The sequence below is a fragment of the Lathamus discolor genome, chromosome 15 (genome assembly GCF_037157495.1).
Source record: "Lathamus discolor isolate bLatDis1 chromosome 15, bLatDis1.hap1, whole genome shotgun sequence".
Taxonomy (NCBI): domain Eukaryota; kingdom Metazoa; phylum Chordata; class Aves; order Psittaciformes; family Psittacidae; genus Lathamus; species Lathamus discolor.
The window spans coordinates 6362461-6388471 of NC_088898.1; the positions used below are offsets into that span (position 1 = coordinate 6362461).

At 61.1% G+C, this 26011-nt stretch overlaps 5 protein-coding genes across 12 annotated transcripts in view; all 5 read right to left on the reverse strand.

Annotated features, from left to right (window-relative positions):
• Positions 1-2048: 2048 nt before the first annotated feature.
• AK1 (adenylate kinase 1) lies at positions 2049-7049 on the reverse strand. Of its 3 annotated transcripts, none has more exons than XM_065695679.1 (7): positions 6963-7049; positions 5249-5291; positions 4134-4169; positions 3473-3636; positions 3174-3290; positions 2583-2774; positions 2049-2376 (listed from the first exon to the last, which is right to left on the reverse strand). In XM_065695679.1, exons 2-7 carry the CDS (start codon positions 5256-5258, stop codon positions 2062-2064), a joined length of 834 nt encoding a protein of 277 aa, XP_065551751.1. In that variant the 5' UTR covers positions 5259-5291; positions 6963-7049; the 3' UTR covers positions 2049-2061. The 3 variants fall into 3 exon arrangements, with proteins under 3 accessions (XP_065551751.1, XP_065551753.1, XP_065551754.1); XM_065695681.1 differs by lacking the exon at positions 6963-7049 and adding an exon at positions 5510-5847; XM_065695682.1 differs by having other exon boundaries at positions 2100-2320; positions 6963-7041.
• A 1664-nt stretch (positions 7050-8713) lies between these two features.
• ST6GALNAC6 (ST6 N-acetylgalactosaminide alpha-2,6-sialyltransferase 6) lies at positions 8714-11758 on the reverse strand. Of its 4 annotated transcripts, XM_065695699.1 has the most exons (8): positions 11521-11758; positions 11016-11182; positions 10682-10765; positions 10138-10202; positions 9847-10026; positions 9343-9740; positions 9080-9187; positions 8714-8993 (listed from the first exon to the last, which is right to left on the reverse strand). In XM_065695699.1, exons 4-8 carry the CDS (start codon positions 10150-10152, stop codon positions 8804-8806), a joined length of 891 nt encoding a protein of 296 aa, XP_065551771.1. In that variant the 5' UTR covers positions 10153-10202; positions 10682-10765; positions 11016-11182; positions 11521-11758; the 3' UTR covers positions 8714-8803. The 4 variants fall into 4 exon arrangements, with proteins under 4 accessions (XP_065551771.1, XP_065551773.1, XP_065551772.1 ...); XM_065695701.1 differs by lacking the exon at positions 10682-10765 and having other exon boundaries at positions 11580-11758; XM_065695700.1 differs by lacking the exon at positions 10682-10765 and having other exon boundaries at positions 11565-11758.
• Positions 11759-12493: 735 nt separating this feature from the next.
• ST6GALNAC4 (ST6 N-acetylgalactosaminide alpha-2,6-sialyltransferase 4) lies at positions 12494-15238 on the reverse strand. 3 transcript variants are annotated; one of them, XM_065695346.1, is made up of 6 exons: positions 15073-15238; positions 14542-14605; positions 14073-14243; positions 13547-13959; positions 13319-13426; positions 12494-13242 (listed from the first exon to the last, which is right to left on the reverse strand). In XM_065695346.1, the coding sequence occupies exons 2-6, from the start codon at positions 14551-14553 to the stop codon at positions 13053-13055; spliced, it is 894 nt and encodes a 297-aa protein (XP_065551418.1). In that variant the 5' UTR covers positions 14554-14605; positions 15073-15238; the 3' UTR covers positions 12494-13052. The 3 variants fall into 3 exon arrangements, with proteins under 3 accessions (XP_065551418.1, XP_065551419.1, XP_065551417.1); XM_065695347.1 differs by lacking the exon at positions 15073-15238 and adding an exon at positions 14686-14753 and having other exon boundaries at positions 12494-13199; XM_065695345.1 differs by lacking the exon at positions 15073-15238 and adding an exon at positions 14686-14753.
• Positions 15239-16147: 909 nt separating this feature from the next.
• DPM2 (dolichyl-phosphate mannosyltransferase subunit 2, regulatory) lies at positions 16148-19241 on the reverse strand. Its single transcript, XM_065695252.1, has 4 exons — positions 19150-19241; positions 18711-18800; positions 16819-16921; positions 16148-16534 (listed from the first exon to the last, which is right to left on the reverse strand). Exons 1-4 carry the CDS (start codon positions 19150-19152, stop codon positions 16476-16478), a joined length of 255 nt encoding a protein of 84 aa, XP_065551324.1. The 5' UTR covers positions 19153-19241; the 3' UTR covers positions 16148-16475.
• A 431-nt stretch (positions 19242-19672) lies between these two features.
• Positions 19673-26011, reverse strand: part of EEIG1 (estrogen-induced osteoclastogenesis regulator 1) — a 37946-nt gene continuing 31607 nt past the window's right edge. Inside the window, exons 11-12 of the mRNA XM_065695251.1 lie at positions 25532-25601; positions 19673-24683 (exon numbers count right to left, since the gene is read on the reverse strand). Coding sequence (XP_065551323.1) covers positions 24638-24683; positions 25532-25601 — 116 coding nt within the window. The 3' untranslated portion in view covers positions 19673-24637. The remainder of the gene's footprint in view (positions 24684-25531; positions 25602-26011) is intronic.

Consider the following 26011-nt stretch of genomic DNA (forward strand, 5'->3'; position numbering starts at 1 on the left):
GCATCCTCGGCCCGGCTGTGGCCAGGGACTGCCTGGACATCCCTATCTGGACATCGCTGTCTGGGGCAGCTTTGGGGTTGGGAGGTCCCCTGGGACAGGGCAGCCTGGCTTCGGGGGTCACAGTGAAGCACCACCGAGGTGGGACCCACAGGGTGGCCGGGGGCACTCAGGGAGCCATTTCTGCACCCCTGCCCCATTCCCCCCGTATGTGTCTGTGGGTGCTGCCCGAGCTGAGAGCCCTCACCCGGATTGTGAGGCTGGGACCCATCCTGGTGCTGGGGGTGGGCACAGACCCCCGGTGGTGGTCTCCATCCCGAGCCAGGGTCGCGGGCATGGGGACAGCACCGGGACCTGCCAGGGAAGCCAGCGAGGCCTCTCGGCACGGGCCAGGATGCCCCCGGCGGTGTCCATGGCCCTGGGTGAGCAGCGGCCACCTCCCATGACAGAGCACTGCCATCTCCTGGGGAGCGCGGGGACGGGTGCTCAGCCGGGGAGCAGGACCAGGCACCCGCACCCCAGGCCCTCCCGCACCCCTCTCGCTGCAGGGCAATGAGCAAGAAGCCCTCGATGATGGACCCCGGGGTAATGATGGCTGCAGGGTGACAGACGGCCCAGCGGCTGTGGCAGTGCATCCCCTGTGTGCCCTGCATCCCCAGCACAGCACTTTTCTCCCCTCACAGCTTATGGAGCAGCCTCGGGCTTTCCAACGAGAGGAAAAGCATCTAAAACCCATCACCGAGCATGCAGCACCCATGCTGGGGAGGAGAGCAAGATGCTGAGCACCACAGCATCCCCTCTACCATCCCCACTGCCCTGCTCCCTACCTGGGGAAACTGAGGCACGCTCACAGTACACCCAAAGAGGGATGGAGACACAAGGGTTGCCCTGCTCCCCACTGCACAGCTTAGGGCTGTAGCATCCCAGCCTGCTGCCCCACTGTCCCCTTGTCCCCACCGGCACGAGGCAGCCCCAGTCCTGGCTCAGCCGTGCTGGCAGTGCCCCAGCCCCAGCCGGATGGCCGCATCCTTCCTGCCTCCCGCGGTGCCCCCGAGCCCTGCTGGTGGCTCCTGCACCCCCGCCATGCTCGGGGCTGACGTCGGAGCCTGGCGAGTTTGGGTTTGCTGCTTGGGGAATTGATGTTTTTCCCTGCTCGCTTCCTTCCTCTGCCCCGGCCCCGTGGCCTCAGCTGACCCCAGCGCTGCCGCCTGCCCCCCGGCCCCCAGAGAGCATGAAAGTGAGAGGAGGGGGGGGGGCCCTGATGGGGTTGTGGCACTGCTGTATCCTGTACTTACAATCCCACTGCAGCCCCTCTGCTGTGGCATCGTGCCTGGGCAGCTCTGCAGTGCTGGGGAGCCCCCAAATCCAAGTCCCCCAAACCAGCACCTCCCAATGCCTGCTAGGATCCTGCAGTTCGTTCCCCGTAAGTACCCTCACCCTATCCCACACCCGGCCTGGTGGCTGGGCTCAGCTCGGTGTCCTCAGTGTGTCCCTCAGCCCCTGGGGACAAGACTGCGTCCTTGGCTCAGAGGTGGCACTGATGGCAGTGGGTACCAGCGGCAGGGAGCACCCCCCTCCACGGCATTATGTTACCCCAGAACACCACACTGCAGCCACCCTGAACCCCCAAGAAAGCCCTGACAGCCAAAAGAAACCAGGAAATGCCAAGGCATGAAAGTGATGGAATTCCCCATCCCATCATGGCTGGGCCTGAATCCGCTATCCCAGTGCTGGCAGAAAAGGGATGCGTGTGCAGGATACGGCTCAGACGGTGCCTGCAGCTCCAGGGACACACACACAGAGCACAGGGAGGTCCAGCAGCGGGACAGGAGCGGGGTGAGCGGGCCCGGCTGCGGGACGTGGCCCCGTGCTCCCTGCAGGCCATGGATTGGGAAGCTGGGGCAAGCGGTCGGGATGCTCCCTCCCTTCCTCCAAGCACAGCATCCCGCTGCCCCGGTGGGATAAACACCCGCTTCCTGCCCTTAATCAGCTCCAGAGGGGTTGGGGGGAGGATAAGGGGGGGAGAAGGGAAAAAAAAACCCCACAACCTCTGGAAAGAAAAACTCATTTCCTGCGCCAGAAGAAAAAGATAAAGTCTGGGCTCGTTACAGGGAACTTTACTGGGGAGAGACGGGAAAGAGCCAAACACAATGTCCTTGAAATTTCCTCCGCGCGGCTCCGGCCACGAAAACAGGATAAAGCCGCTTCCGCTGTCTCTGCCGGAGCGTGCCGGGGGGGAGCGGGGCCGGGGGCTCGGCTACAGGGCGTCGAGGTGGGAGCAGACCTGCTGGAAGACCTCGTCCACGGAGCCCTCGGCGTTGAGCTGGGTACGGAGGGGGTCAGAGCTGGGGGCTCCAGCCAGGGACAACGCGAGCGGAGCTGTTCCAGGGATGGACGTGGCCGTGGGCAGGGAGAGTGGGGCTGATTCAGGGTGCGGGGCCATGCTTGGAGGGGGTCAAGCCCACCCCAAATGAGCCAGGATTGAGTTTTCCTCATCATCCCCATCCATCGCTTCCCCTCCCCTGGGACCACACGCACCCACCATAGGGCTGGAGGGTGCTGGCATCAGCCGCATCCCCGCTTACCTGGCGGACGATGCCTCTGCTCTTGTAGAAGGTGATGACGGGCTCGGTGGCCTTGTAGTAGGTTTCTAAACGCTTCTTTATGGTCTCCTCGTTGTCGTCCACCCGCCCGCTGGTCTCGCCCCGCTTCAGCAGGCGTTTCACCATCGTCTCCTTCCCTGCGTCCACGTAGAGCAGCAGCGTGGGGGGGGCGATCTGCGAGCACAGAGCACACGGTTGTCCCCATGGGTCTGCTCTGGGAGATGGTTGTGGTGAGCATAGGGTCACAAACGTCACCCCCCATCCTCTGCATCTTCAGGATGGGTCTATGGGGACACCAGAATGGTGTCCCAGTGGCCCCCGGAGCGATGCAGAGGGGGGAAAAAGGACACCATAGCTAAGCACCGGATGTCTGCCATCACCATCACGCCAGCACCGTCAGCCCAAGGACACCCTTGAGAGATGACCCCCATGCACTGCACAATGGTGTAGTGTCCCCAAGGCAGGGTGCCCAGTTTAGACCCTGTTGGGATGGGATGGAACGGGATCTTCACTGGGATGGACAGGCCAGGCTCCTATTGGATGGAGTCCCTCTTCCATGGCACCAGCCCTCACCTTCTTCTCAAACTCCTCTCCCTGCTTCACCTCACGGGGGTACCCATCGATGAGGAAGCCCTTGGACACGTCTGCTTTGGCCACCATGGCATCCCTCAGCATGTCCAGCACCGTGTCCTGGGGAGGGGAGGACAGAGCGGACATGGGACAACACACCCTGCACCCAGCACCCCCAGGCCCAGCTGCAACCCCCCCTGTGGCAACATGGACAGAGGTGCGCCATGGCCATGAGCTGACCATTACCATGGTATCTGGTGTCCCCAAAGCCACCCCTGTCTGTGTGTCCCACCACGACTCACCAGGGGCACCAGCTCGCCCTTCTCCATGATGGCCTGCAGCGTCTTGCCCCGCTCCGAGCCTGAGCTGACCTCTGCCCGCAGCAGGTCCCCCGTGGAGAGGTGGGTATAGCCATACTTCTGCACGATCCTCTCACACTGGGTCCCCTTCCCCGAGCCAGGGCCACCTGCAAGTCACACAAGGGCCACACGTGCCCCGAGCCGTGGGTAAGGAGCTGCAGTGGTCCATGGATGAGATGGGTGAGATGAGCATCCCAAGGCCAGCATCAGATGGATGAAGAGAACTGCTCCTGGGATGGGGGATGCCAAGTGCTTGGGGTTGGCACGGGCTGCTGGCAATGTGGGTACCACCACCCTGATGGCACCCAGGACATCACTGTCACAATAATACCCAGGGTACCACAGCCCCATCAGCACACAGGACACCACCAGCTCATGCAGGACCCACGGCATCACTGTTCCATTGGCACTTGGCCATCACCATCCCACTGGCATCGAGGATGTCACCACTGCCTGATGGCACTCAGGACATCACCCCCCCCCCGATGTTTACTGTCACATCAGCCTACATGCTGCCACACCATGACCAGCCAGAGGTGCCCTCCCAGTCCTAGCAACCCTGACCCACCATGGCCCCAGCAACAGGGCCCGGACACAGACTTACCCACCACGAAGATGATTTTGTGGTTCTTGAGTTTTTCTGGAGGAGAGAAAGGGATAAAAAGAGCTATCAAAAGCCAGAAAGGCCACTGGGGAGCACGGTGTCCCCGGGGGTGCCAGATCCAGGACAGGCATCCCTAGGGATGGAGGGAACCGAGTCCAAAGTCCTGGTGCAGGGAAGGTGGAGGGAACCACTGCGTGTCCCCGTTGTCCCCATCACCTGAGCGGGCCATGGCTGAGCACAAAGACCCAGTGGTGCTGTGGCCACAGGGCTGGAATCCCACTGCTGCTTGGTACCCTGGAGACGGTCAATGGGCACAGCTCCACCACGGGTGGGGATGGCCACATCCATCGCTGTGGCCAGATCGTCACCCAGTGCGGGGCTTGGCACAGCCACCTCCCAGCAGCCCCTGATCCCCATCACTGGTCCATGGACCTTGTGGCACAAAACCACCCTTTGCCCCCTGCCAGCACCCAGGAGCAGGGCTCCACCTCCTGCAGGACCTGGCCGTGGTGCAGGGCGATGCCAGGGGGAGGCAGGGCTAAAAATAAAGGCGAGACGCTCGGGGGACACTTTCCCATCTCCTGATGACAGGCGGATGGAATTACAGCTCCTCCGGCACCCGGCGCTCCCCGGGGCTGGGGACCGAGCCAAGTGGCTGGCAGGGACATACTGAGGGGATGTGGGGCACGTAGAGGGCTGGAGGGATGTGGGGTGGACAGAGGGGAGGGAGGCAAGGAGGGGACACAGGGAAAGGTATAAGGGAGGTGTGAAAGGGACAAACGGGATGGGTTCAAAGGGGACTGAAGGGGTGTGGGTAAAGGGAGTGAATACAGGGGGTGGAGAGGATGGATACAGAGGGATGGGGGCATGCAGAGGGGATGGATGCAAGAAGGACCGAGGGGATGGATGTAGGGCAGATGGATGCAGGGGGGTACAGAGGGGATGGATGCTGTGGGGTGGATGCAGGAGGGACCAAGGGAACGGACGCAGGGGGATGGCAGCAAAAGTGACTGCAGGGGACAAAGGGATGGATGCAACAGGCGTTGGAGAGGATGGATGCAAAGCAGATGGGATACAGGGGGGAAGGAAGGATGCAGAGGGGACAGAGCACCCACCTGTCGACATGCTGCTGTGGTCCAGGCACAGGAGCACTTCAGGCTGCAAGGGAAGAAGAGCAGGATGAGCAACTGAGCACATGGGGGACACGCAGGTCCCCATCTAGGGAGACCAGGGGTCTCCTTTCCCTGCCACGCTGCTGCCCAGCTCCACAGCCAAGGTGGGGGCCAGGTTTTGTGCCCCCCCACCAGCAGGGAGGGTGCCCTGACCTCAGCCTTAGCCCTCAGACAGGGACCTCTGCTCCCACATCCATCACCTACCTGGCTCCCGGCACCTGCCGCATCCGGCTGCGGTGAGGGCTTCCCTGTGCCGCCTGACGCGCGGTGACGTTACCGGCTCCCTCCCCTGCCCTGACCACATCCCGGTGCCCGGAGCGCCCGCCCGGCAGCCAGGAACCCACCTGTGCTCCCCGGCGTCACCGGGACACCAGTGATGGACACAGCACCCCCCCCCAGCGGGATGGTTTCTATGGGGTGGGGGTGCCCTCAGTGGGGGTCTGGCAGCGCCCCATTGCACCCCATCACCTCAGACAGGGGGGTGGCCACCCTGCCTGCCCGCACCCAGCCCCGCGGCACCCGACCTGCTTGGCCGCAGCGTCACCCCAAACCGGCTGGATGAGGAGCTGGGATGGGGCATCCCAACAAGGTCGTCTTACAGCGGGAAAGGGCAGGGGCTAAGTATGGCCGGGATGAAACCGGCACCGGGTCACGTCCCGCTGCGGGCCCTGGCATGGGGGCTGCATGGGGCTGGGGGGGTGCAGGACCCTCGGGGTTCCCTACTGCGGAGGGTGCTGAGCACCGACCTTGGTGGGGCCGTAGGGGCTAGGGGCAGCCCTGGCCCTCACTGGGGCTCAGGGCTTGATCCAGCACAGCGCTGGGCCCATGGGTGCAGGGTGAGGTGGTCCCGAAGGGGTGCTGGGAGGGGGGGCTGGATGGGGGTGTGAAGCACGGCTCAGGACACCCCAACAGAGCCCATTGCAGGGGGCACCCCGGGGTGCTCCCATCAATCCCAGCCCAACACCAGCTCCAGCACAGCCCTGCCTCACACCCAGCACCCACCCCCCCCACATCAGCACCCAGCTCCTGCCCCCCGGGACCCCAAGGCTCAGGACTGGGCTGCTCCAGCACCCATGCAAGCCCCCAGCACCCATGCAATAGATCCAGCACCCCTATTAGACCTCCAATACCCATACAAGACCTCCAGCACCTGTGCAAGCCTTCCAGCACCCCTGAAAGCCTCCCCAGCACCCATGCAATGCCTCCAGCACCCATGTAAGACCCCCAGCACCCATGTAAGCCCCCCCAGCACCCATGCAATGCCTCCAGCACCCCTGAAAGCCCCCCAGCACCCATGCAATGCCTCCAGCACCCCTGAAAGCCCCCCCAGCACCCATGCAATGCCTCCAGCACCCATGTAAGACCCCCAGCACCCATGTAAGCCCCCTCAGCACCCATGCAATGCCTCCAGCACCCATGTAAGACCCCCAGCACCCATGTAAGCCCCCCAGCACCCATGCAATGCCTCCAGCACCCATACAAGCCCCCAGCATCCCCTGCACTGCCCCCCCCGTTCCTGCCAACCCCTCCCGAGGGCAGGTCCCGCCCGGGCACTGCAACCCCGGCCCCCGGCCCCCCCCATGAGCCCGCTCCAGCGCCGGTGCCGCAGTGCCCCCCCCCCGGTGGCAGGCCCGGGGCGGGGGGGGCACGCACTGACCTCTGCGGGGCCGGGCGGGCGGCGCGGGCAGCGGCTCCGGTCCTGCCGGCTCCGGTACCGCTATATATAGACCGCGGCGCCGCGCTGCACGCCGGGAGCGGGCCCGGGCAGCCGCGGGCAGCGGCGGGCAGCGCCGCGCCCCCCCCCCCCCCCCTCCCGCGGCATTGGTGCGGTCCCAGGGGTCCGGCAGCGGCAAACGAGGGCTATGGGGGGCTATGGGGGCTATAGGGGGCTATGGGGGCTATAGGGGGCTATGGGGGCTATGGGGGGCTATGGGGGCTATGGGAAGGGGTGCGGACCCCCAGCACAGGGGGCTGTGATGCCCGGTCTCTCCCCCCCCCCCCCATGCCTCAGTTTCCCTCTCTGCGGAGGGAGCAGCGACCCCGGTGGGTTTGGGGACACCGGGACATCGCCGGGGTCCATCCTGCGCCTCCTCTGCCAGCCTCTTGGGAGGGGAAAGCTGTCCCCATCCTCATCCCCATCCCGGTCCCCATCCTCATCCCCATCCCGGTCCCCATCCTCATCCCTATCCCGGTCCCCGTCCTCATCCCCATCCCAGTCCCTGTCCTCATCCCCATCCCGGTCCCCGTCCTCATCCCCATCCTTCCACAGCAGCCCCGTTGCCACCTGCATCCTGCCAACAAGAAGGGGAGCCCCAGGGGTGCAGTGCCCTTACCTGCCTTTCTTCATCCTCTTCCTCCTCCTCTATGGCTGCAGAGACCCCATCCTCACACCCTATGGGCAGCTGGCTGGGGGTGACACGAGCTGGAGAGGGCTCAGCTGCCCCCCGCTCCGGGCAGGGCGCTGGAGGGGATGGCTCATGGCTGGGGTCAGCCGGATGCTGGACATGGGTCCCTATGGGTCTCATTCCTTCATCCTCCCAAGTGCCCAGGGCCAGCATCGCTGTGGGTTGGGGGTCTGAGACCGCTGTGATGGCCCCACCAGCACCCCCTGCCCAGCCCCAAACACCCATCCCGGAGCCAGGCCCCAAGGCAAGAGACTGCAGCGATGTTTATTCCTGTACAAACCCTTACAAAACACGGGTGCCCCACGGCTGCCCCTGGCACCGCGTCCGCCAAAGCCCCAGCGCGGATGGGGCACGGCCAAGGGGAAACGGGGGCACAGAGCGCAGCACCCAAGCTCGCTGCATGGAGCTGCTTTCCACTCGGTGCTCCACTGATGGGCAGTGAACGAATCCTCCTCTGGCTGGGGGTGCTGCAGCCCCCACCGTGTGCCGCTTCCAAAGGGTCATTAAACAATGAGGACCCTGCTCGCTCCTTTGGCCGGGAACCCCAAATACAAACCCTGGGACCAGGAGGAACAAAACAACTCCCCCCCCCCCCCCCCCAAATCCCATTGCTCCATTAGAAAAGGTTTTGGCAGTGTGGGGGGGTGGCTGCGGGGTGCTGGGGCACCCATGGTGGCAGTGTCACCCCCACAGGGTCCCGTTGAAAACTGCGGGGTGCTGCTGAGGGGAGGATGTGGTGGGACAGGATTGGGGTGATGGGGGTGGCAGAGGGGGGCTGAGCAGCAAGAGGGTCCCGTCCCCCTTGAAACAGTCTCTGTGGTGGCCCCTAAAGTGATGCAACCCCAAAGGGACCTAGAACCCCCCACAGGACCAGGACCAGGCAGGATCTCACCTCCACGTCCACGGAGGGGGGGTGAACACCTCAAACCCCGCACTCACCCCAAAAACCAGCTCAAACCCCAACACGTCCCAGTGCGAGCAGCCACCGTGCACAGAGGCAACAGTCCCGTAAGAGGCACCCGATGCCTGGCTCCAACTGCTCCGAATGGGATGCAGGTGAACCCCCCATCCATCCCAGCTCCAGAGGCAGCCCCTAGGGCCACGTGGGGTGGGAGAAGGTGATGTTGTAGAGGCCGGCCCAGCTGGAGAAGACCCTCTTCTCGGTGATGAAGCGGTGGTGGTTGCCCTTGCGGCTCCGCTCGTTGTGGATGTAGGTCGTGCACTCATCGGGGCCCTTCGGCTCATAGTAGTGGTAGGGCAGGCGGCGCGGTGGGGGCCGGCGGCTGCGGGTTGGAATGGGGGGAAAAGCATGGGGTGAGCCCCACGGTGGGGACATGGGGCTGGGATAAGGGCTCGGGGGTCTCCTCACCCGCAGTAGTTGGGTGGCACCATGCCATAGACATGGACGGCATCGCAGAGCTCCACCGCGATCACCATGGTGAACCAGCCCGTGCTCAGCCACGACCGCGACTTCTCCCTGGGGAGGACAAGCACCATGGGGACAACAGCGGGGAGGTGACGGGGATACGGACCCCAACCTGCCCCAACCCCATGGAGCAGCCCCAAGAGCCAGCTCCACCCCGGGGACGTGCTAAAAGGGGGGATGCGGTGCAGGAGGTGGCTCCGAGGTACCTGTCCTTCCCTGTCTCCCCCCGGAACAGGTCATCGAACTGCTTCATGCGGCCGGGGGAGACCACGTAGGCCGTCATGTTGGGGAAGGAGGTGCTGACGCGCTGGATGATCTTCAGGAGGCTCTTCTGCATCTTGGCGGGCGGCCCCCAGAAGATGAAGATGGTCTCGGGGGTCTTGTTGACGAACTCCTGGGGCCGCTTGAGCACGCGGTAGAGGCTGGAGTGGGCCACCACGCGGAAGCTGGTCTTGTTGCCCACGTCGGCCTCGTAGCCGGTGGTGGGAGCATCGTTCATGCGGATGGTGCATTCGGCCCCATCGATGGCCGTGCCCAGGCGGGTACCCAGGAGGTGGCTGGAGCTGGTGACGATGACGCACTGGTGGCAGCGGGCAGTGAGGGTCTGGTGATGACAAACACCGGGAGTCAGCACAGCCCAGCAGGGAGGGATGGAGCTGGGCAGGGGACAAGGCACCGCTGTGGGTGTCACCCTGCCCCGCAGCTCGTACCTTGTTTCCACACACGGGCAGGTACCCGCTTTTCACCCCCCACTTCTTGAGGTCGGGGGGCCGGCGGGCTCTGCCCCGCAGGCGGCTGTAGGGGAACACCTCGCTCCCATTGCCGGAGCTGTAGATGATCAGCAACATGATCAGGGCAAAGAGGACCCCCAGGGCGGCGGCGCGCTGGCTCTGCGGGCAGGGGGAGAGCATCAGCCGCTGCCCCCGGCCCCGCTCCCCGCGGCACCTCCGGTGTCCACAGGGAGACTCCCGGTGTCCATAGGGAGATGCTCCGGCACTCACCGCGCTGCCACTCATGTCTTTGTGCCGGCTTCAGTGCACTGCGACCGCCAGTGTCCCGCGAGCACCTGCAAGGCACACGGTCAACCCCTGCGCTGGCCGCTTGCCACCGCGCTTGGGATGGCAGGGGTATGGGATGAGCCACCAAGCAGCCCAGGACCGGTACCCAGTGGGACACCCCAGCACTGATACAGGGAAGGGAATGCCAATGGGCTCTGTGATGCAGAGGAGCTCAGCGTGGCCACAGCTCATGCCAGGGAGATCCCTGCAGCCGGCTGGGATCCAGGGATGGATTATCCCCGCCGGCAGGCCCGAAGCCACTCAAACCCGCGGGTCAGCGTGGGTAAACCCAGTGCTTGCGTGGTAAATCCCATTAAACCAAGCACCAGGGAGGCTCAGACCGCAGTGGGGAGGAGCTGAGACCTGCCCAGCTCAGCTCATGCATGGGCTCCATCCAACCAGAGCCAGCAGCAACCTCTCCAGCCCCAGGGTGCTCACCCCTGGGGGGGGGTCCTGCTCCCACCTCCCCTCGCAGCAATGGACTGACCCAGTTTATTCTGTCAGGTCCTGGGCACAGCTGCTGGGAGCAAGCAGGAATTAAAACCAAATTGAAGCCTCTTCAGTGATTGCCCTGGGGGGGGAGCAGGGATGGAAAATGATGCAGCAGCTCCTGGCTCCAACCCCAGGGGGCCCCGCAGGGCGCTCAGGGCCGCTGTGGATGGACGGGAAGGTTCCAGCCAGGGACAGCCTTGGCGTGCGGGTGCAGAGGGGCCTCGACGTGCACAGGCTGTGGGGGGCAGCACCGGGGTCCCTACACCTGCGTCTCCGCAGTGCTCTGGCCATGGGGGACCCCACGTCGGGGACCCCACGTCGGGCCTTACCTGGTCGAGGGGTCTCATCTGCGGCGGGCAGCGCACGGCGCGGGGGGGGCGTCATCTCCTCCTCGGGCCCCGCAGGGGACCCGGGATGTTGCGGGGGGGCTTGGTGGTGGTGGTGGTGGGGGGGGGGGTGTCCGGTTCCACGGCTGCCCCGGGCTCACATCGCGGCTCTGCCGGGGAAGGGCTGATCCAGACCCGCTCCCCGCCGGTGCAAACCCCGCTGCACCCACAACGTGCCGGGATCCCCCAGCCCCGGATGCGATCCCTGCTGATGCCCGGGAAGGGAAAACCCGCCCCGGAATGCGAACCCTCCCCCGCTTCCCGGCGCCACCCCCCCCCCATCCCCGCACCCAAAGGTGCAGCCCTCCCCCGGCAGCCCCGCTTTGCAGGAACCGCGCAGACCGGGGCCCGTCCGCCCTCCGTAACCCCCCCATCCACCGTGCACCGGAGCCGCTCCACCCCTGCACCGGCTAAACGGGCCCGGAGGGGACGCAACGTATCCACGGACCGCTCCGCAGTGCACCGCGATGCTGCTGCTGTCGGTGCCGATACCGGTGATGCCGATACCGGTGATGCCGATACCGGCGATACTGATGCGGCTGCCGCCTGGGCCGGAACCGAGGACCAAGGCAGGGTCCTAGCGCCGCCCGCCCGGGATGGAGACAGCCGCTAGGGTCCTAGCGCCGCCCGCCAGGATGTGGAGCTCCGCCGGGGTCCTAGCGCCGCCCTCCCCGCGCCAGGCCCCGACGGGGCAGGCCGGGGCTTGCTCCCGCCCCTGCGGTCTGACCCGTCCCAGCCCCGAGGGCAGCGGGGCGGGCACCAGAGCAGCACGAGGCGTCTGACCCGCTGCAGGGCCGCATTGTTGGGATGCCGCCGCCTCCCCCATCGCCCTCCGGGGATCTGGTGGGGCAGGGAGGGCGCTCACCGCTGACCGGGACCTGCGGGCCCTGTGCGGGGGGATCTCGGCTCCCCTCCCTGTGTGCGGTTGCGGCAATGGGGCAGAGCCCCAGGGGCTCTTGGTTCACGCTCGCCTGTGGCTCCATGTCCTGGCAGCATCTCCGGGTGACTCCCTCCTCGGGAGTGAACGTGGCTCCCTCTGCCCTCCTCCTGCCTCCCCGGACACCTCCAGGCCCACCCAAACACGTGGCATCTGTCAGGGGCTCCAAGAGCTGCAGCCCCGGTCAGGGCCGCGTGTCCCGGCATGACCCAGGTCTCCATAAACGCCCTCCCTGCAGGCCAAAGATCAGCCTGGACCCAGCACAGAACCCAGCCCAGGTCAGCGCCCATCTCGCAGGGATCTGGTTCCCAAGTGGTCTCCACCATCGGCTTTTGGCTCCTTCCTCCAGGCTCAGGCCCAGCTCTACCCCCTCATCACCTTATTTATAGCCTGGCAGGGGCGCAGGATGCTGGCAGCACAGAGAGCAGCTGCTGTCCCCTGTCCCCACGTCCCGCAGCCCTAAGGGGCACAGCACAAGGCACCATGGAGTTAAAACTGCGTTTAATGGCCATGTTTGCTTTGGTCTGAATCCAAGGGCACTTGTGACGAGGCAACTTGAAGCCCTCCCTGAGCTGTCTGTGACCCCAGGGCATCCCAGTTAAGGGGATGCAGGGGACCACAGGGACCTGCCCGGGCACAGAGCAGCAGAAGGCAGCAGGATGGGGGAGCCCCGCACCCCACATCAAGCACCAGGAATCAGGGCATCAGTGGGGCAAGGAGCTCCATCCCTGGGAGAGGCACCGGCTCACGGCCCCGAGCTCTGCCGCTGTCACGCTGGAGCCCAGCAGCGTGAATGTTCCATCCTGCATTAAATATTCACCCCAGCAGAGCAGGTGGAAACCCTTTGTGGTTGCACTGGGTCCATCAGAGGGGTGCTCGGTGCCAATGGGGCTCTATGGGTCCAGCTCATGCCCCTGTGCACCAACACGGGGGGGGGTTTCAGCCCACCCAGCAGCTGGAGGAACCGGCCCTGCTGCTGTAGAGGCACCGGTGCAGCCAAGGCACGTCACTGCAGGATGCTGCCTCGCCCCGTGGCTCACGCCCTATCCGCCGGCCCAGGACGGGTGGGTGAAGGTGATGTTCTTCCTCTTGGCCCAGCGGGAGAAGATGGCTTTCTCGGTGATGAAGCGGTGCCCGGCGCGCTGGGCTCGCTCGTGCACCAGGTACATCCTGCACTCATCCAGCTGGCCCTGCTCGAAGTAGTGGTAGGGCACGCTCGAGTGGTTCTTCTCCCTGTTGCGAGGGGATGGGGGGGGTGTGGGCCTCGGGGGGACGCTGGGTCACCCCGCGCCCGCTGCTCCCCGCGTACCTGCAGTAGCTGTCGCTGACCATGCCGAAGACGCAGATCTGCTCGCAGAGCTCCATGGCCAGGATCATGGTGAACCACCCCGTGCTCAGGAAGGAGCCGGACTTCATCCTGCAAAGCACCGCGATGCGCGGGAGCGGGTGGGATGGGGGTACCCATCTGTGTCTGATGGGGGGACACCGGTGCTATGGTTGGGGAACCCAATGGGGGCTCCATGGGAGGTGGTGGTACCTGTTCTTGCCCGTCTCATTCTGGAAGATGTCGTCGCAATAGGTCATCTTCTCGTCGGTCAGGGTGTAGATCTGCAGGTGCGGGTACATCTGCATCACCTTCAGCAGCGCCCGGTAGGTCGAACCCCCCTTCTCCCTGCTCATCTTCCTCGCCGGCCCCCAGACGATGTACAGGGTGTCCTGGCACTGCTGGAAGAAGTAGCGCTGGTTCCTCAGGAGCAGGGGGACGCTGGTGTGCGACACCACGCGCACGGTGCTGCGGGTGCCCACGTCCTCCTCGTAGCCGGCGGTGGGCGCGTGGTTCATGCGCAGGACGCACTCCTGCCCATCGACGGCCTGGCCCAGGCGCGAGCCCAGCATCTGCCCCGAGCTGGAGACCACGGCACAGCGGCGGCACAGGGCCCGCTCCAGCGGCTGTGGGGAGATGAACCCATTGGCTCCCCATTGCCTCCTGCGGCCCCTTCCACCCTCGTTAAGGAAGGGGAAACTGAGGCACGGTCGGGCTGAGCTGCCCCATCCCCGCTCACCTTCCCATCAGGGACGCGGCTGTACCCCTGGAAGCGGGGGGCAGTGGATGCTGTGGGGCTGCCCCACTGCGCCGGGGGCCGGCAGCAGGCCCACGGGCAGGCCTGGGTGCACAGCAGGACGTAGAGCACAGCACCCAGCGCCGCGCACACCAGCGACAGGAAGAGCCGGGCCTGGAGCAGAGCGGGAGACGGAAGGTTCCTGCGGGCCCGGCCATGTGCACCCTCGGTGCGCTGGATGCCGGGGGCTCCATGGGGCCGCGCACAGGGGCAGACCCACGGAGACGGGCGTCGGGCGCACGGCGAGCGCTGGGTGCCTGCGCCGAGCTCACTTCCTGCGGGCAGCACCGGCCGCGGGCCGAGCTCAGGGGCTCGGTGCTGCCTGCGGGGTGCGCGGCTCAGCCGGGCTCCTTCCCCGCCGGTGCCGTCGGGTCCCAGGGGCCCCTCGCCCTCCGCCCCTGCGGGTACTCACCAGGGTCTTCATGCTCGGGGGCACCGCGGGGCCCGCGGTCACCAGCAGGGTCGCGGCTCGCACCCTGCGCACAGAGCGGGCTCAGCACCGGGGCCCCCCCCGGGGCCTCCCCATCCCGGCCCCCCCGGCCCGGCCCGCACTCACCGCGCCGGGAGCCCCCGCGGCGGCGCCGCTCCCCGGCCCCCGGGGCCGCGGCCGCCGGGTCCCGCATCCCGCGGGGCAGCGCCGGGGCGGGGCCGAGCGGGCACTGCCGGGACCGGGACCGCCCCCCCCCCCCCCCCGCCCCGCAGCCCAGCGCCGCCTCCGGCACCGGCACCGGCACCGGGACCCGTCCGCGGTCACCCGGGACCGACCCCGCACGTGTCGGTACCGAGGCAGCCCCGCACGTACCCTGCTACGGACCCGGCCCCATCCCCTGTGCCCCGGCCCCGACCACCGCGCTGCGGACCCCGGTGCCCGTCCCCGTGCCCGTTTCCCTCTGCACCCCCTCTGCCCTCGCCTGGGCCCCCGCGTCCCCAAGCCCCTTCTCACCTCCGTGCACCGTCAGCTCCCAACCACGCCGGACCCTGGCACCAAGGGGATCCGGAGCAGCGCACACCAGCGGCCCCTTGGTTCCCAGTCCCCACCTGATGCCCCCAGAGGGCCGCTGGGCACCCTCAGCCCCTCTTGCCCCTGGACTATGCGAAGCGCTCCCGAGGCGAGGTGCCTGCTGCCCAGGGGTGGGTGCCGGACCTTGTACCCTGCCCCTGTTGACAAAGAAACATGAGAAGTAGCCTCAAAACTGGTCCCAGCCCTGCCCTTGGCACGCTTGGAGCAGGACTGGAGATGAGGTGACAGGGACACTGCGGGGCTCTGACACAGGAGGCAGCGCCTGGGGCAAACCCGACGTGGGCAGACATGATCCCATCTTCCACCCTCTGGCCTCCTCCTGCCCCGCTCACACCCGCCCTCATGGGCTGGGTTGAGCCATGTCCGGGTGGAAAGGGGCCGGGAAGGGTTCCTCACCCTGCGGAGCAGCACCAACACAGGGGCAAGGCAAGAGGGGTGGATGGAGGCCTGGCAGCCTCTGCAGGAGCTACGGACAAACGTCCAGCCGGAGCCCAGCCTCTGCACCACGCACCGGCTCCAGCCACGCACATGGGGTTAAACCACAGCCAGGCTCAGCCCAAGGCACCCCGAGCCACCAGCATCACCCCTGGGCAGGACCGGAGGTGACGGGACACGGCGCTGCCTGGTAGGGGAAGCTCTCAGTCCGTGTGGGAAGGATCAGAGCACCCCAACCCTGCCCTCCCCATGGCACAGGGCTGGGTATGCCCAGGCTGCCCCAGCCAGGCTCCCCGGTGTTTCCCTGCCCCAGCACAGTGCCCACATGGCACAGAGGGGTCCCTCTTCAGAGAGGTCAGACTGGACTCGAGCAAGCTGCTCTAGTGGAAGGTGTCCCTGCTCCTGGCACGGGGTTGGAGATGGATGGGCTTTAAGCTCCCTTCCACCCAAACCCTTCTCTCTGATCAGCTCTTCCAGCAGGCAAATGGAGAATGCAAACTTGCCTTTTCCCAGCCCAAAGTCTGATTTCTTTCCTCTCAAACACCATTAAGAAACCCCCACAAACCATATGTGAACATTTAATAAGAACACAGGAGGAACACACTGGACACAACAAGAACAGCGGGGAAGGATCCCCCAGAGGCTGAGCAGGGGGTGGAGGTCGGCCTCCAGCCACTGCAGCCCAGAGCACAGCCCCAGTTAGGAGCAGGTCCCTCACAGCAGGGCTCTGGTCCCTCTCTCGATGAGCCCTGAACGTCAGGTTTGGTTCCTTTGGTCAGTACGGTGTCAACGGGGTTGTCTCTGCAGGAAGGAGGGTTTGGTGCTGAGCACTGTCCGCTCGGGGCTGCAGGCAAAGTCTTTCCTTGGCTCTGGCGCCTTCTCAGCCCCCTTCAGTCCAATTTCTTGACAGGTTTCCTGTTCTTCCACATCACAACCGTTACAAAAACACCTGCAACGAGAACAGATTGAGCCAGGAAACGTCTGATTACAGCTGCTTTGAAACCCACTGCAGTGAGAAACAGGCCCCGAGCAGCGCGAGCGAGACCATTCCTCTGTGCAGGGCCTCAAAGAGCCCGACTTACACCCGAACACCAGCCGCCAGCGCCTGGGCCAGGCTAAGCTGCAGCAGTGGCCACAGGGAGCGTGGCACAAGTGTCACATCGGCCCCAAGCAACCCTCTTCTCTCTTCCTAATTTAGAAGCTTCTAATTAGAACACGAGGAACGACACTCACCTATAAATAGCAGCAGCAGCAGCCCGGCCACCACGGGGATGAGAACCGCGTACTCCCTAGGCAAGAAGTACTGGTGGATGCTGTGGTCGCTGTCGATGAAGGGCTGCAGGGCACAGAGAGGGCTGTCAGGAGGTGGCACAGCACCAGGGCCTGGCCCCAGCACCTGCAGCCTCGTGGTTTCCAAAGCAGGATGGAAATATCAAGCAGGAGATAGCTAAAAATAGGGCTCCCAGACCAGGACGTGGCTGAGGAGGCTGCAGCGTTCAGGAGATGACAAGGGGCAGTGACATGAGGCCCATAAAACCCCAGGCTGGGCTCAGCTGCCATCCTGCTCGGTGCTGAACACAGTGAATCCCAGGGCTCTCTGCCCTGCAGAAAGGAGAAGCTGATCCTGGCTCTGCTTCGTGGTGATCCCGCCAGGATCACCACTGGAAGGCTTTTGGACACTAGAGAGCAGTGTCAGGATTCCTGCACGGCAGCGAGCACACGGACCTGCTCCCGGAACTACCAACAGCACCAACACAGCCGGAACAGAGCAAGCAGGGGCAGGAGGGAGCTCAAACCGCTGAGGTTGGAGGGGAAGCTGCCAGGAGCTCAGACATCAGCCAGGGCTGCACCAGGCCTCTCATATCTGGAAAGCTCACAAGATGTTTCTTTCCAGGAAGAGAATCATTCATGAGGTTGGACCAGATGATCCTTTGGGTCCAACCTGGTGTTCCCTGATTCTAATGACCCTCAAATGGACGAACCTATCAGGCTCAGAACCACTTTTCCAGAGCTCTACATTCATAGAATCATGAAATAGTTGGGGTTGGAAAGGACCGTGAGGTCATCCAGTTCCAACCCCCCTGCCATGGGCAGGGACACCTCACACTAAACCATGGCACCCAAGGCTCTGTCCAGCCTGGCCTTGAACACTGCCAGGGATGGAGCATTCACAACCCCCCTGGGCAACCCATTCCAGTGCCTCAGCACCCTCACAGGAAAGAATTTCCTCCTTATACCCAATCTAAACTTCCCCTGTTTAAGTTTTAACCCGTTACCCCTTGTCCTGTCACTACAGTCCCTGATGAAGAGTCCCTCCCCAGCATCCCTATAGGCCCCCTTCAGGTACTGGAAGGCTGCTCTGAGGTCTCCACGCAGCCTTCTCTTCTCCAGGCTGAACAGCCCCAACTTCCTCAGCCTGTCTTCATACGGGAGGTGCTCCAGCCCCTGATCATCCTCATGGCCTCCTCTGGACTTGTTCCAGCAGTTCCATGTCCTTTTTATGTTGAGGACACCAGAACTGCACACAATGCTCCAGGTGAGGTCTCACAAGAGCAGAGCAGAGGGGCAGGATCACCTCCTTCGACCTGCTGGTCACGCTCCTTTTGATGCAGCCCAGGATACGGTTGGCTTTCTGGGCTGCGAGCGCACACTGAAGCTGGCTCATGTTAAGTTTCCCATTGACCAGCACCCCCAAGGCCTTCTCTGCAGGGTTGCTCTGAATCTCTTCCCTGCCCAAACTTTTCTCCCTACCAAGCTCTCAGTATGAATAATCTCATTTCTATATTTACCACATTTAATTCCCTTTAGAACCAGCAAGCAGGGGGACTCCAAAAGCAGACACCAACAGCATCACCTTCAGAGGGATGGGGCTTCAGCTCTGACAGCTCACACGAGCTTTGGACCTTACCCTGGCTGGCTCAGCCTGGTTTAGAGCAGCAGGGCAGGCAGCTTGGTCTTGCCTAGGCACCCGCAGAGGGGGCCAGAAAGAGAGGAAGCTCTGCCCTGAATGTTCTAGCCAGGCAGCTGGCAGCAGAGCCCCACAGGAACACCTCAGCACCTATCAGGGCCTAGGCAAACAGCGGAGGGCTGAAGAGCCTGGCTTGCAGCCACCACGCGCCCCGTACCAGTACGATGATCCAGAGCGTGTAGTAAACGAAGAGGAGGGCGCTGAAGGCGACCAGCCCGAAGCCAACCACCTGGTCTGCGGCTGTGGCCTGCGGAGGGACAAGCAGTCAGAGCGGATCCGCACGCTGCGGGCCCAGCGCTGGAGCGGCTCACGGGCACCGGCGTGAACCTGGGGACGGGAGCACGAACACCGTGAGGGCACCGGCCGGGCCCCGCTGCGGGAGCGCTCCCGCCCGCTCCTCCCAGCCACGGGGCCCGGTGCGGCCCCGTGAGGCGGCGGGGCCGGGGCCCGTCCCCGGCGGCCCCGCACTGGTTGCGGCCGCGGCTCAGCGCAGCCCGGCCCCGCTAACGGGGCTCCCGGAGCCCGCTTCCCCCCGCCCGGGCCCGGCTCCCCTCACGTCGCCCCGGGGGGAGCGGAGCGAAACCGCCCGCACTCACCATGGCGACCGGCGGCCTCCCTCCCTGCGAGCCCCGCCCTTCCGGGGGCTGCACCAATCAGCGTGAGGAACGTCGACCGCGCCCGCCCCACGGAGGCCAATCAGTGCAGCTGGCGCGGAGCATGATGGGAGTTGTAGTCCTGGGCGGAGCTCACCCCGGCACCGAGCGGTACCCGGGCGCATCATCCCCCGCCCGGGAAGGGGTGCCCGTCCTGCCCGGTCTCACCGTGGTACCCGCTTACAGCGGGTTCAGCGAGGGGAGAGGAGCGCCTGCCCAAGCAACACGTTGTGCCGGTGTCATCCATGGACCCCAAGGGCTCAAACCCAGCTCCAACACCCGAGGTACTCGAGTCCCGTATCCCAATCGCCAAGGCGATGCTGGAAGGCAAAGCCAAACCCGATCCCTTCTGCTTCCTTAGCAGATACTTTGGTATATTTAAAGCAAGAAACAAAGGGAGCAGAAGCAGTGTGAAGTACCAAAACCCCTTTATTTCCCCCCCCCCAAACCATAACAACATTTGACATTATATTGATTTTCCTCATATATTTGTTATTTCTCTACGTTAGGAACCAGATACAGAAAATACAAACACGATCTCTGTTGAATCAAAGACGGCACAGCATTCCGTTAGAAAAAAAACAAAGAAACAAAACCCAAAACTAGAGGAGCAAGATAAAAATGGTGAAAAATAGTCATTCCCTCCAGCCCAAACTCTCCAAGAATCATCATCATCATCAAAATAGAGCAGTGGAAGTAGCTTCTCTTTCTAAACGCACTTTAAGAAACAAAGTTAGAGTTTTTTCTCTTTAGATTTCAAAGTAAAAAAATGTTAAACTATCTTTTTTTCTTATTTTCAAGCCATTTTGGAAGTTTGCATAGACCCATTCGTTCCCTTTCCAAAAATATCAGCCATCTCTCTATAGAATCTGATAGAAATCAAGTGCGCGCCTCTGCTGAACAGCACCGAGCTCCATTGGCTTCCAAGAAAATAAACCGACATCTCCCCTTTCCCCCCCACAAAAATACGGGCTCTACCATTATTCCTTATGTTTGAGACAAGTTCTGAGGCTCAGCCGCATCCAAATTCCTTCTTACTTCCCAGTTTTCCACGTCCGCTCCTTTCCTGATGGGGCAGGGGCGATGCAACATGGAGAGGGCATCAGGCTCGGGAGGGAAGTGAGGGGGAATTTGGGGCTCACACCCCAGTGAGGAAGTGGCTCTTTAAGGACAAACGCCTGCGACCAGGCAGCGTTTGTAGGTCCTTGCCCCTTGGGGACCAGCCTTGTCCACAGGGCTGTCACCGGAGCAAGAGGTGATGGGGTAAAGGAGGGTGAATCTGCAGCTCCCGGGTAAGGCAGTGAGGAGGGGAGCAAAGGAGGGGGGGGTCCCCCTCTCCAGGAGGGGTGTTTTAACCTACATGCTCTAAGCGTACCTGGAGTGAGGTTTTCCCAGAGGTTCACAACACGTTGCACGTGCAGAGTCCAGCTGCAGGTGCCAGCGGGTTCAAAAGAAACAGCGACGACAACAATAAATAAGAAGTCACCCCCCTCCTATGAAGATGAGACTGAAACGGGTGCTCTGCAGGGCTTTAACTGAAGCAAGCGTTAAAAAAGGGCTTATTTGTAAGGAGGATGAGGAGGGGGAGAGATCACGCGCCTGCTGCCTAAGGGTCAGGACAGCACGAGGGCCCCCATTTAAAGTGCTGGCCATACAAAAGATGATGGAGGAACAACATCCTTCTCCCCCCTTTTCTTTTTCCCCCCATCACAATTTCCAATTGAAAGCCATCTCCTTCACCAAGTCACAGCTAAGCCTATTCTTATGGACATTCACTCAGTTTAGACTGGTTTAAAAAGAAAAGAAAGTTAGTAAAACAAAAAAGTTATATTGAATTTCCCAACTCTTTGCAATGGGCTTCCACCAACTAAAGGTCCAGGAACTGGTTGAGCAGAACCCACACATCTCACCTGGCCCCCAGTCCAAAGCAGAGGCCAGCTCTGCTCTCTGGATCAGCCAGGCAGGAGCAGCCCTGCTCACCAGCATCACAGACCATAGGGATGCAGTCTTGCCAATAAGGTCCTTTTAGTTTAAGCCACCTCTGAATCCCCTGAGAAGGGGAACGTTGTGGGGAAGAGCATCCTCCCCCTTCACCCCCCACCCCCCCCTTCCAGGAATAAAATATCAATGAAACAATAATGCAAGTCAAAAAAACCACCAGCCTGCTGGGTTGATAAAAAAAAACCTCAATAAACTTCACAACAAAGAAGAAAACCCCAAAGGAAACTAACCAGAGGTTTGGGTCTGAAACCGATGCACTGCTTCAATGCTCAGAGTCCACCGAGGAACAGAGGGCAAGCGATGCCACAAGGAGAAAAGTGCTCGTGAGATGCAGCTTCCCGAGGTGGCAGCGAGTCTGCAGGACAAGGGATCCCACTGCCAGCACCACTGCCTCCGTGCCACCAATGGGCACTGCAGTGGGAGCTCTGTGTGGGATCCAGGAATAGGAACAGGCTGCTCCTTCCTCCGTCTGGGTGCCGCAGCCCTGGCTGTGCTGCACCAGGCTGAATGGCTAGGGCTGCTTTCTAATTCAAAACCAAGGGTAGGAGAGCTAAAAAGCTACGTAAAGACCAGGATCTGTGGAGTCAATACCGTGGAGACAAGGAAGAGACACCCCATGAGACACAGTTATCAAAAACCACAAGCGGTGATGTGCTAAGCCACTGGAGAAGAAGCCAGAGACGTGCCCAGGTTGGCCACAGCTATGGGATGGAGCAGGTTATGCCTCTGCCAGCCTGGGAAGACGAGGCCAGCTTTCTGGAAAGCTCAACTGCTTCTCCTTTTGCTTTGCTGTGAAGAGATTCCTCCCTCTGTGTGTCCCACTGGTGATTTCATGACAGGCCGAGCTGCCAGCACCTCAGAGCAGCTGACTTGTGCCAATGGAGCCCAAAAGAAAGCCCTGGATTCCAACTGCTCTGACAGCCAGTGCCACTGTTTTCCATGGGAACAGAAGCAGAGCAGCACAAGTGAGCCGGGTTTTGGCCTCTTTCCTGGCTTATGTTTGCTCCTTTCAAGTCCTGGTTGGACCTGATTCTCCCTAAGGGGCTTTGCTGGCCCCTGGGGAGCAGCAGGGGCTCTGTGCTATGGAGCAGCTCTGCAGGCAGGGTGGAACACCCATTGCTGCCTGAGCCTGCTGCTGTCCTCACCCTGGCCAGAGCAGGGTCAAGCCAGGCCTGGCTTTCTGGCAAAGCCCCAGGGAGAGAGAAAAGCGAGTGGTCCTCCCCTTCCTGCAGACACACAGCACCCGGGAGCAGGGCAGGATGCTCACCAGCCTGCAAGCGAGTGCCAAACCTACCCAGACTGAATGAAGAGATCACCATTAAGAACCTCCAGCAAATGTGAAAGAGCTTTTGTTCTAGACAGACTCAAAAGATCCGATACTTCTCCCCTACATTAAACCAAAGCAAGGTGTTGTCTGCACCCCCTCTTCTTACCCTAATCCAAATTGAATTCCCTTTGAAGGGAAAGGGTGAAAAAAGATCCATATCCTACATGTGGTCTGTCCAAATACAGAAAGAAAACTTGACTCAAAGAGGGAAACTGTCAAATCAGAGCAAGCAGCTGTAAAGCTTTGCCACCCTGCCTAGCACCCTCCCATGCAGCCATCCTTAGCTAGCACGGCAGAAACTATAAATCAAGGTCCTTTCATTCCGTGTTTCTCATTCTGCCAAATTCCCTTTTCCAGTAGCTCATCTGCATGCATTGTGGCTACAGAGACCATAGCTCACCCTTTTTGCTTTCCCATTAAGAAAAGGCTTTCCAATAACTAAGAATTGGAACAACGTGATCAGTTGCAAGTTTCTCCTCACTGAATGGGACAAGTGTGTGCACACACACACATGTGTCAGAGGAGGGCACGTCCCCAGCCGTGCCCAGGAGGGTGCCATTGCTCCGAGTGCACCACAGTCCACTGGCAAAAGAGGAAAGGGCACTACAAGGAAATAGCTTCTCAGCTGAGAGTCTCTGTACAGGAAGGGCTGCAAGCACAGCCCCTGGCTGGACTTTGCCTACATCCTCATCTGCAGTTCAGCTGCCAGGAGAAGATGTGAGAGCTGAAAGGGACCAACCGACATCTCTGCCACACACTGCAAGGAAAAGAGGCAGCTCAAGCATCAACCAACAACAGGAACCAAACCCAAAGAGGAACAATTGAAAGATCAACCAGAGAACAGTTTGAAGCCTTGTCAGAAGAGTTCACTCACCACAGAGCAGGTAAGAACGGCTGCTGTGGCTAACGCAGCAGAAGACACCCATCCTACCTTTGAAGGCAGAGACAGTGGCTTCTCCCCACAGCCCCAAGAAAGAACCAGCACAGGCACAGATCCCCACTGACAGGGCAAGAAAGGCCAACCAACACCAATTCCCTCCCTGGAGCAGGCCAAGAGAGGCAATTGTTAATCACCACCACAACAGAGAGACCACCACAGTCAACTGCACCCTGCCCTGGCCCAGGGGAGGGCTATCAGATAGCCAGATTCTTTTCACAGTTCAAGAAGGGCACTTCCCTTCCTGAGCCTAAAATAACAACAAAAAAAGAAGAAAACAACAAAAAAAAAAGAGGCTTTGTATTCCAAGCTCCAACAGTGACTATTTGCTGGCTCAGTGCAGCAAACAGGGATCACACTCCTGGAACAGCAAGTAGAAGCCTCTTCCAGGCAAAATCTGGAACCTCTAAAGTGCTCCTGCTAATGCTAACAGATGAACACTGCCCTTCCATGCCCAGCAGTGGAAGGGTGTAACGCAGTTAGTGGTGTAACAGCATTAGCATTTAACCGTTATCAACTCCCATCTGGATCGTGGTCGTTTTCTGAAATGCACTTTTGGGAAGTGTTTCCTATGAGACAAGAGGATGTTCGGGGATTTGAGGGCAGGAAGGTGAAGTGTACACCATAGCATACCTTGTTCCGTAAAAACCGTTGCCTTGGAAGGTGATGCTGCCTTGCAGAGTCAATGGGATAAAGCATCCTGCAAGTGGCCATTTCACCGTGTCACCCACAAGCAGCTCTCGGTTTGGTTACTACGGTTTCCCCCTCTCCCCCAGTGGTTTCAAGAGTTCACAGTGGTATAAACCCAATGCTTTGGGGAGACAGAAGCTGAGAAGTCCCCTGCTGCGAGTGGGTGGAGTGAGGGATGCACATGAGCAACATCCTCTAGGACTAAGGATAAGCCCAAAAGACACCTTGCGTCCGAACAGAAACAGGGGGAAGGCAGGCACTGGAAGAACTGGGAAGTGGAGAAGGGTAATGCCAACTCAGGGAAAAGTGCATGATCTGGAGTGGTCTCGGAGTAGTTCTGCAGTGCAAATGTATGGGGAGGGGTGTGGAGAAATCCCTTCTGGAATGCTGCATGAAGAGAGGTAAAGGTTGGCATCCATGTGGCAGCGGACTGGGTAGGGGGCCTGTTTCCAGCAGCTCTACCCTGCTCTTCACATTTAGTGGGTTTCAATCACCACTGGCTCGTAAACTCCAGATGAGACCCTGGGGAGGCAGCAGGGAAGAAGAGGAGAAAGCCAGGTTATTTTCCCCAGTCACTTCAAGTTGTTATTCCAAGCTATCCCCTCACAAACATCACCCTCTAACCCCACACCAAAGACTGAAAACAAGGAGCCAGTCTGGCCAGGAGTCAAAGCTCATAACACAAACCAGACAGCTACGTGGCAAGCTGACACCAGAGCAATTGAAAGAGCTGGGTGTAACGCATGAATCCTAAAGGACAGAGGAAAAGGGGGAGTATCCTGAGCAAAGAGCCAGTGTTCCTGGCTTTGCTGTGCTCCCCTATTTGTCACCAACTTGACAGATCTTTGTGTTACCATCATTGTCTGGGTGGTTTTTTAACCTCAAAAGGTGCTGTAAAGATTTAGACTCAACCAGCCAAGACACTGCACTAAGAGCAAGAAAAAGCTGTGTTTGTTCACAAGTCTTTCATGAGAGAACAAGCCCTCAACGACGATGGAGGAGGCAGGGAAAGGGGACAATAAAGCAGATGCTGCAGTCTTGCTGCAGGCCAGCAGGAGGCAAAGCTCCCTGTGGGCACAGCAGCAAACAGGAACCAACCTCTACCATTTTGTCCTTTCATTCCTTAACTTCTGTTCCTGGATCTAACAACTAGGAGCACATTATCCCTCCTAGCTTCGGCTGAGAACTGCATTCATAACCCAGCCTGGAGCCTGTCACCAAAGGGATCCCAGGGGTGTTAATGTGTGAATAAAGCCACCACGTAGCACACGATGTTAGAAATCTCTCCTGTAGCAAAGGGTGAAAGTTTCCTGGGTACAAAGAGCCAAGCAATCCCTCCAGAGTCCCTCTGTCTGCCACTGGAAGCCTACCTGTTTCCCAGCTGAATACCGCTCAATGTAGTTGTTCCATCTCTGCTCACGAACAGCCTCAGGTTACTGTCTGTGGACAGAAAATGAGGTAAACCATCAAAATCCAGAAGTACCAATGGCTGCCAGGTGCTCCCCTCCCAGACACATTACACAGCACGGGGACAAGTGGGTTTCTGTGCATACATAGTGTTCTCAGAGTAACAGAGCCTCTGGGAACTCCTCTGCTTGCCCTGAAAGGGAGCCTCATGTACAAATCAACCAGAGTGTTAAGCTTTGGAAGAGTAACTGCAGGACATTAATTCAGTGATACTCCTCCAGCTGCTTCTTTGAAGGCAATTCCATTGATCCAAGTTGTGGGCCAGCTTAAACACATCTGAACGGATGAGATGTGGGGCCTCATCCTGCTTTTGTAGGCTCACTGGAGGAGAAACTCAGCTTATTCTGCCCGTGAGATGTGGCTACATTCAGTCTAGTTTTAAC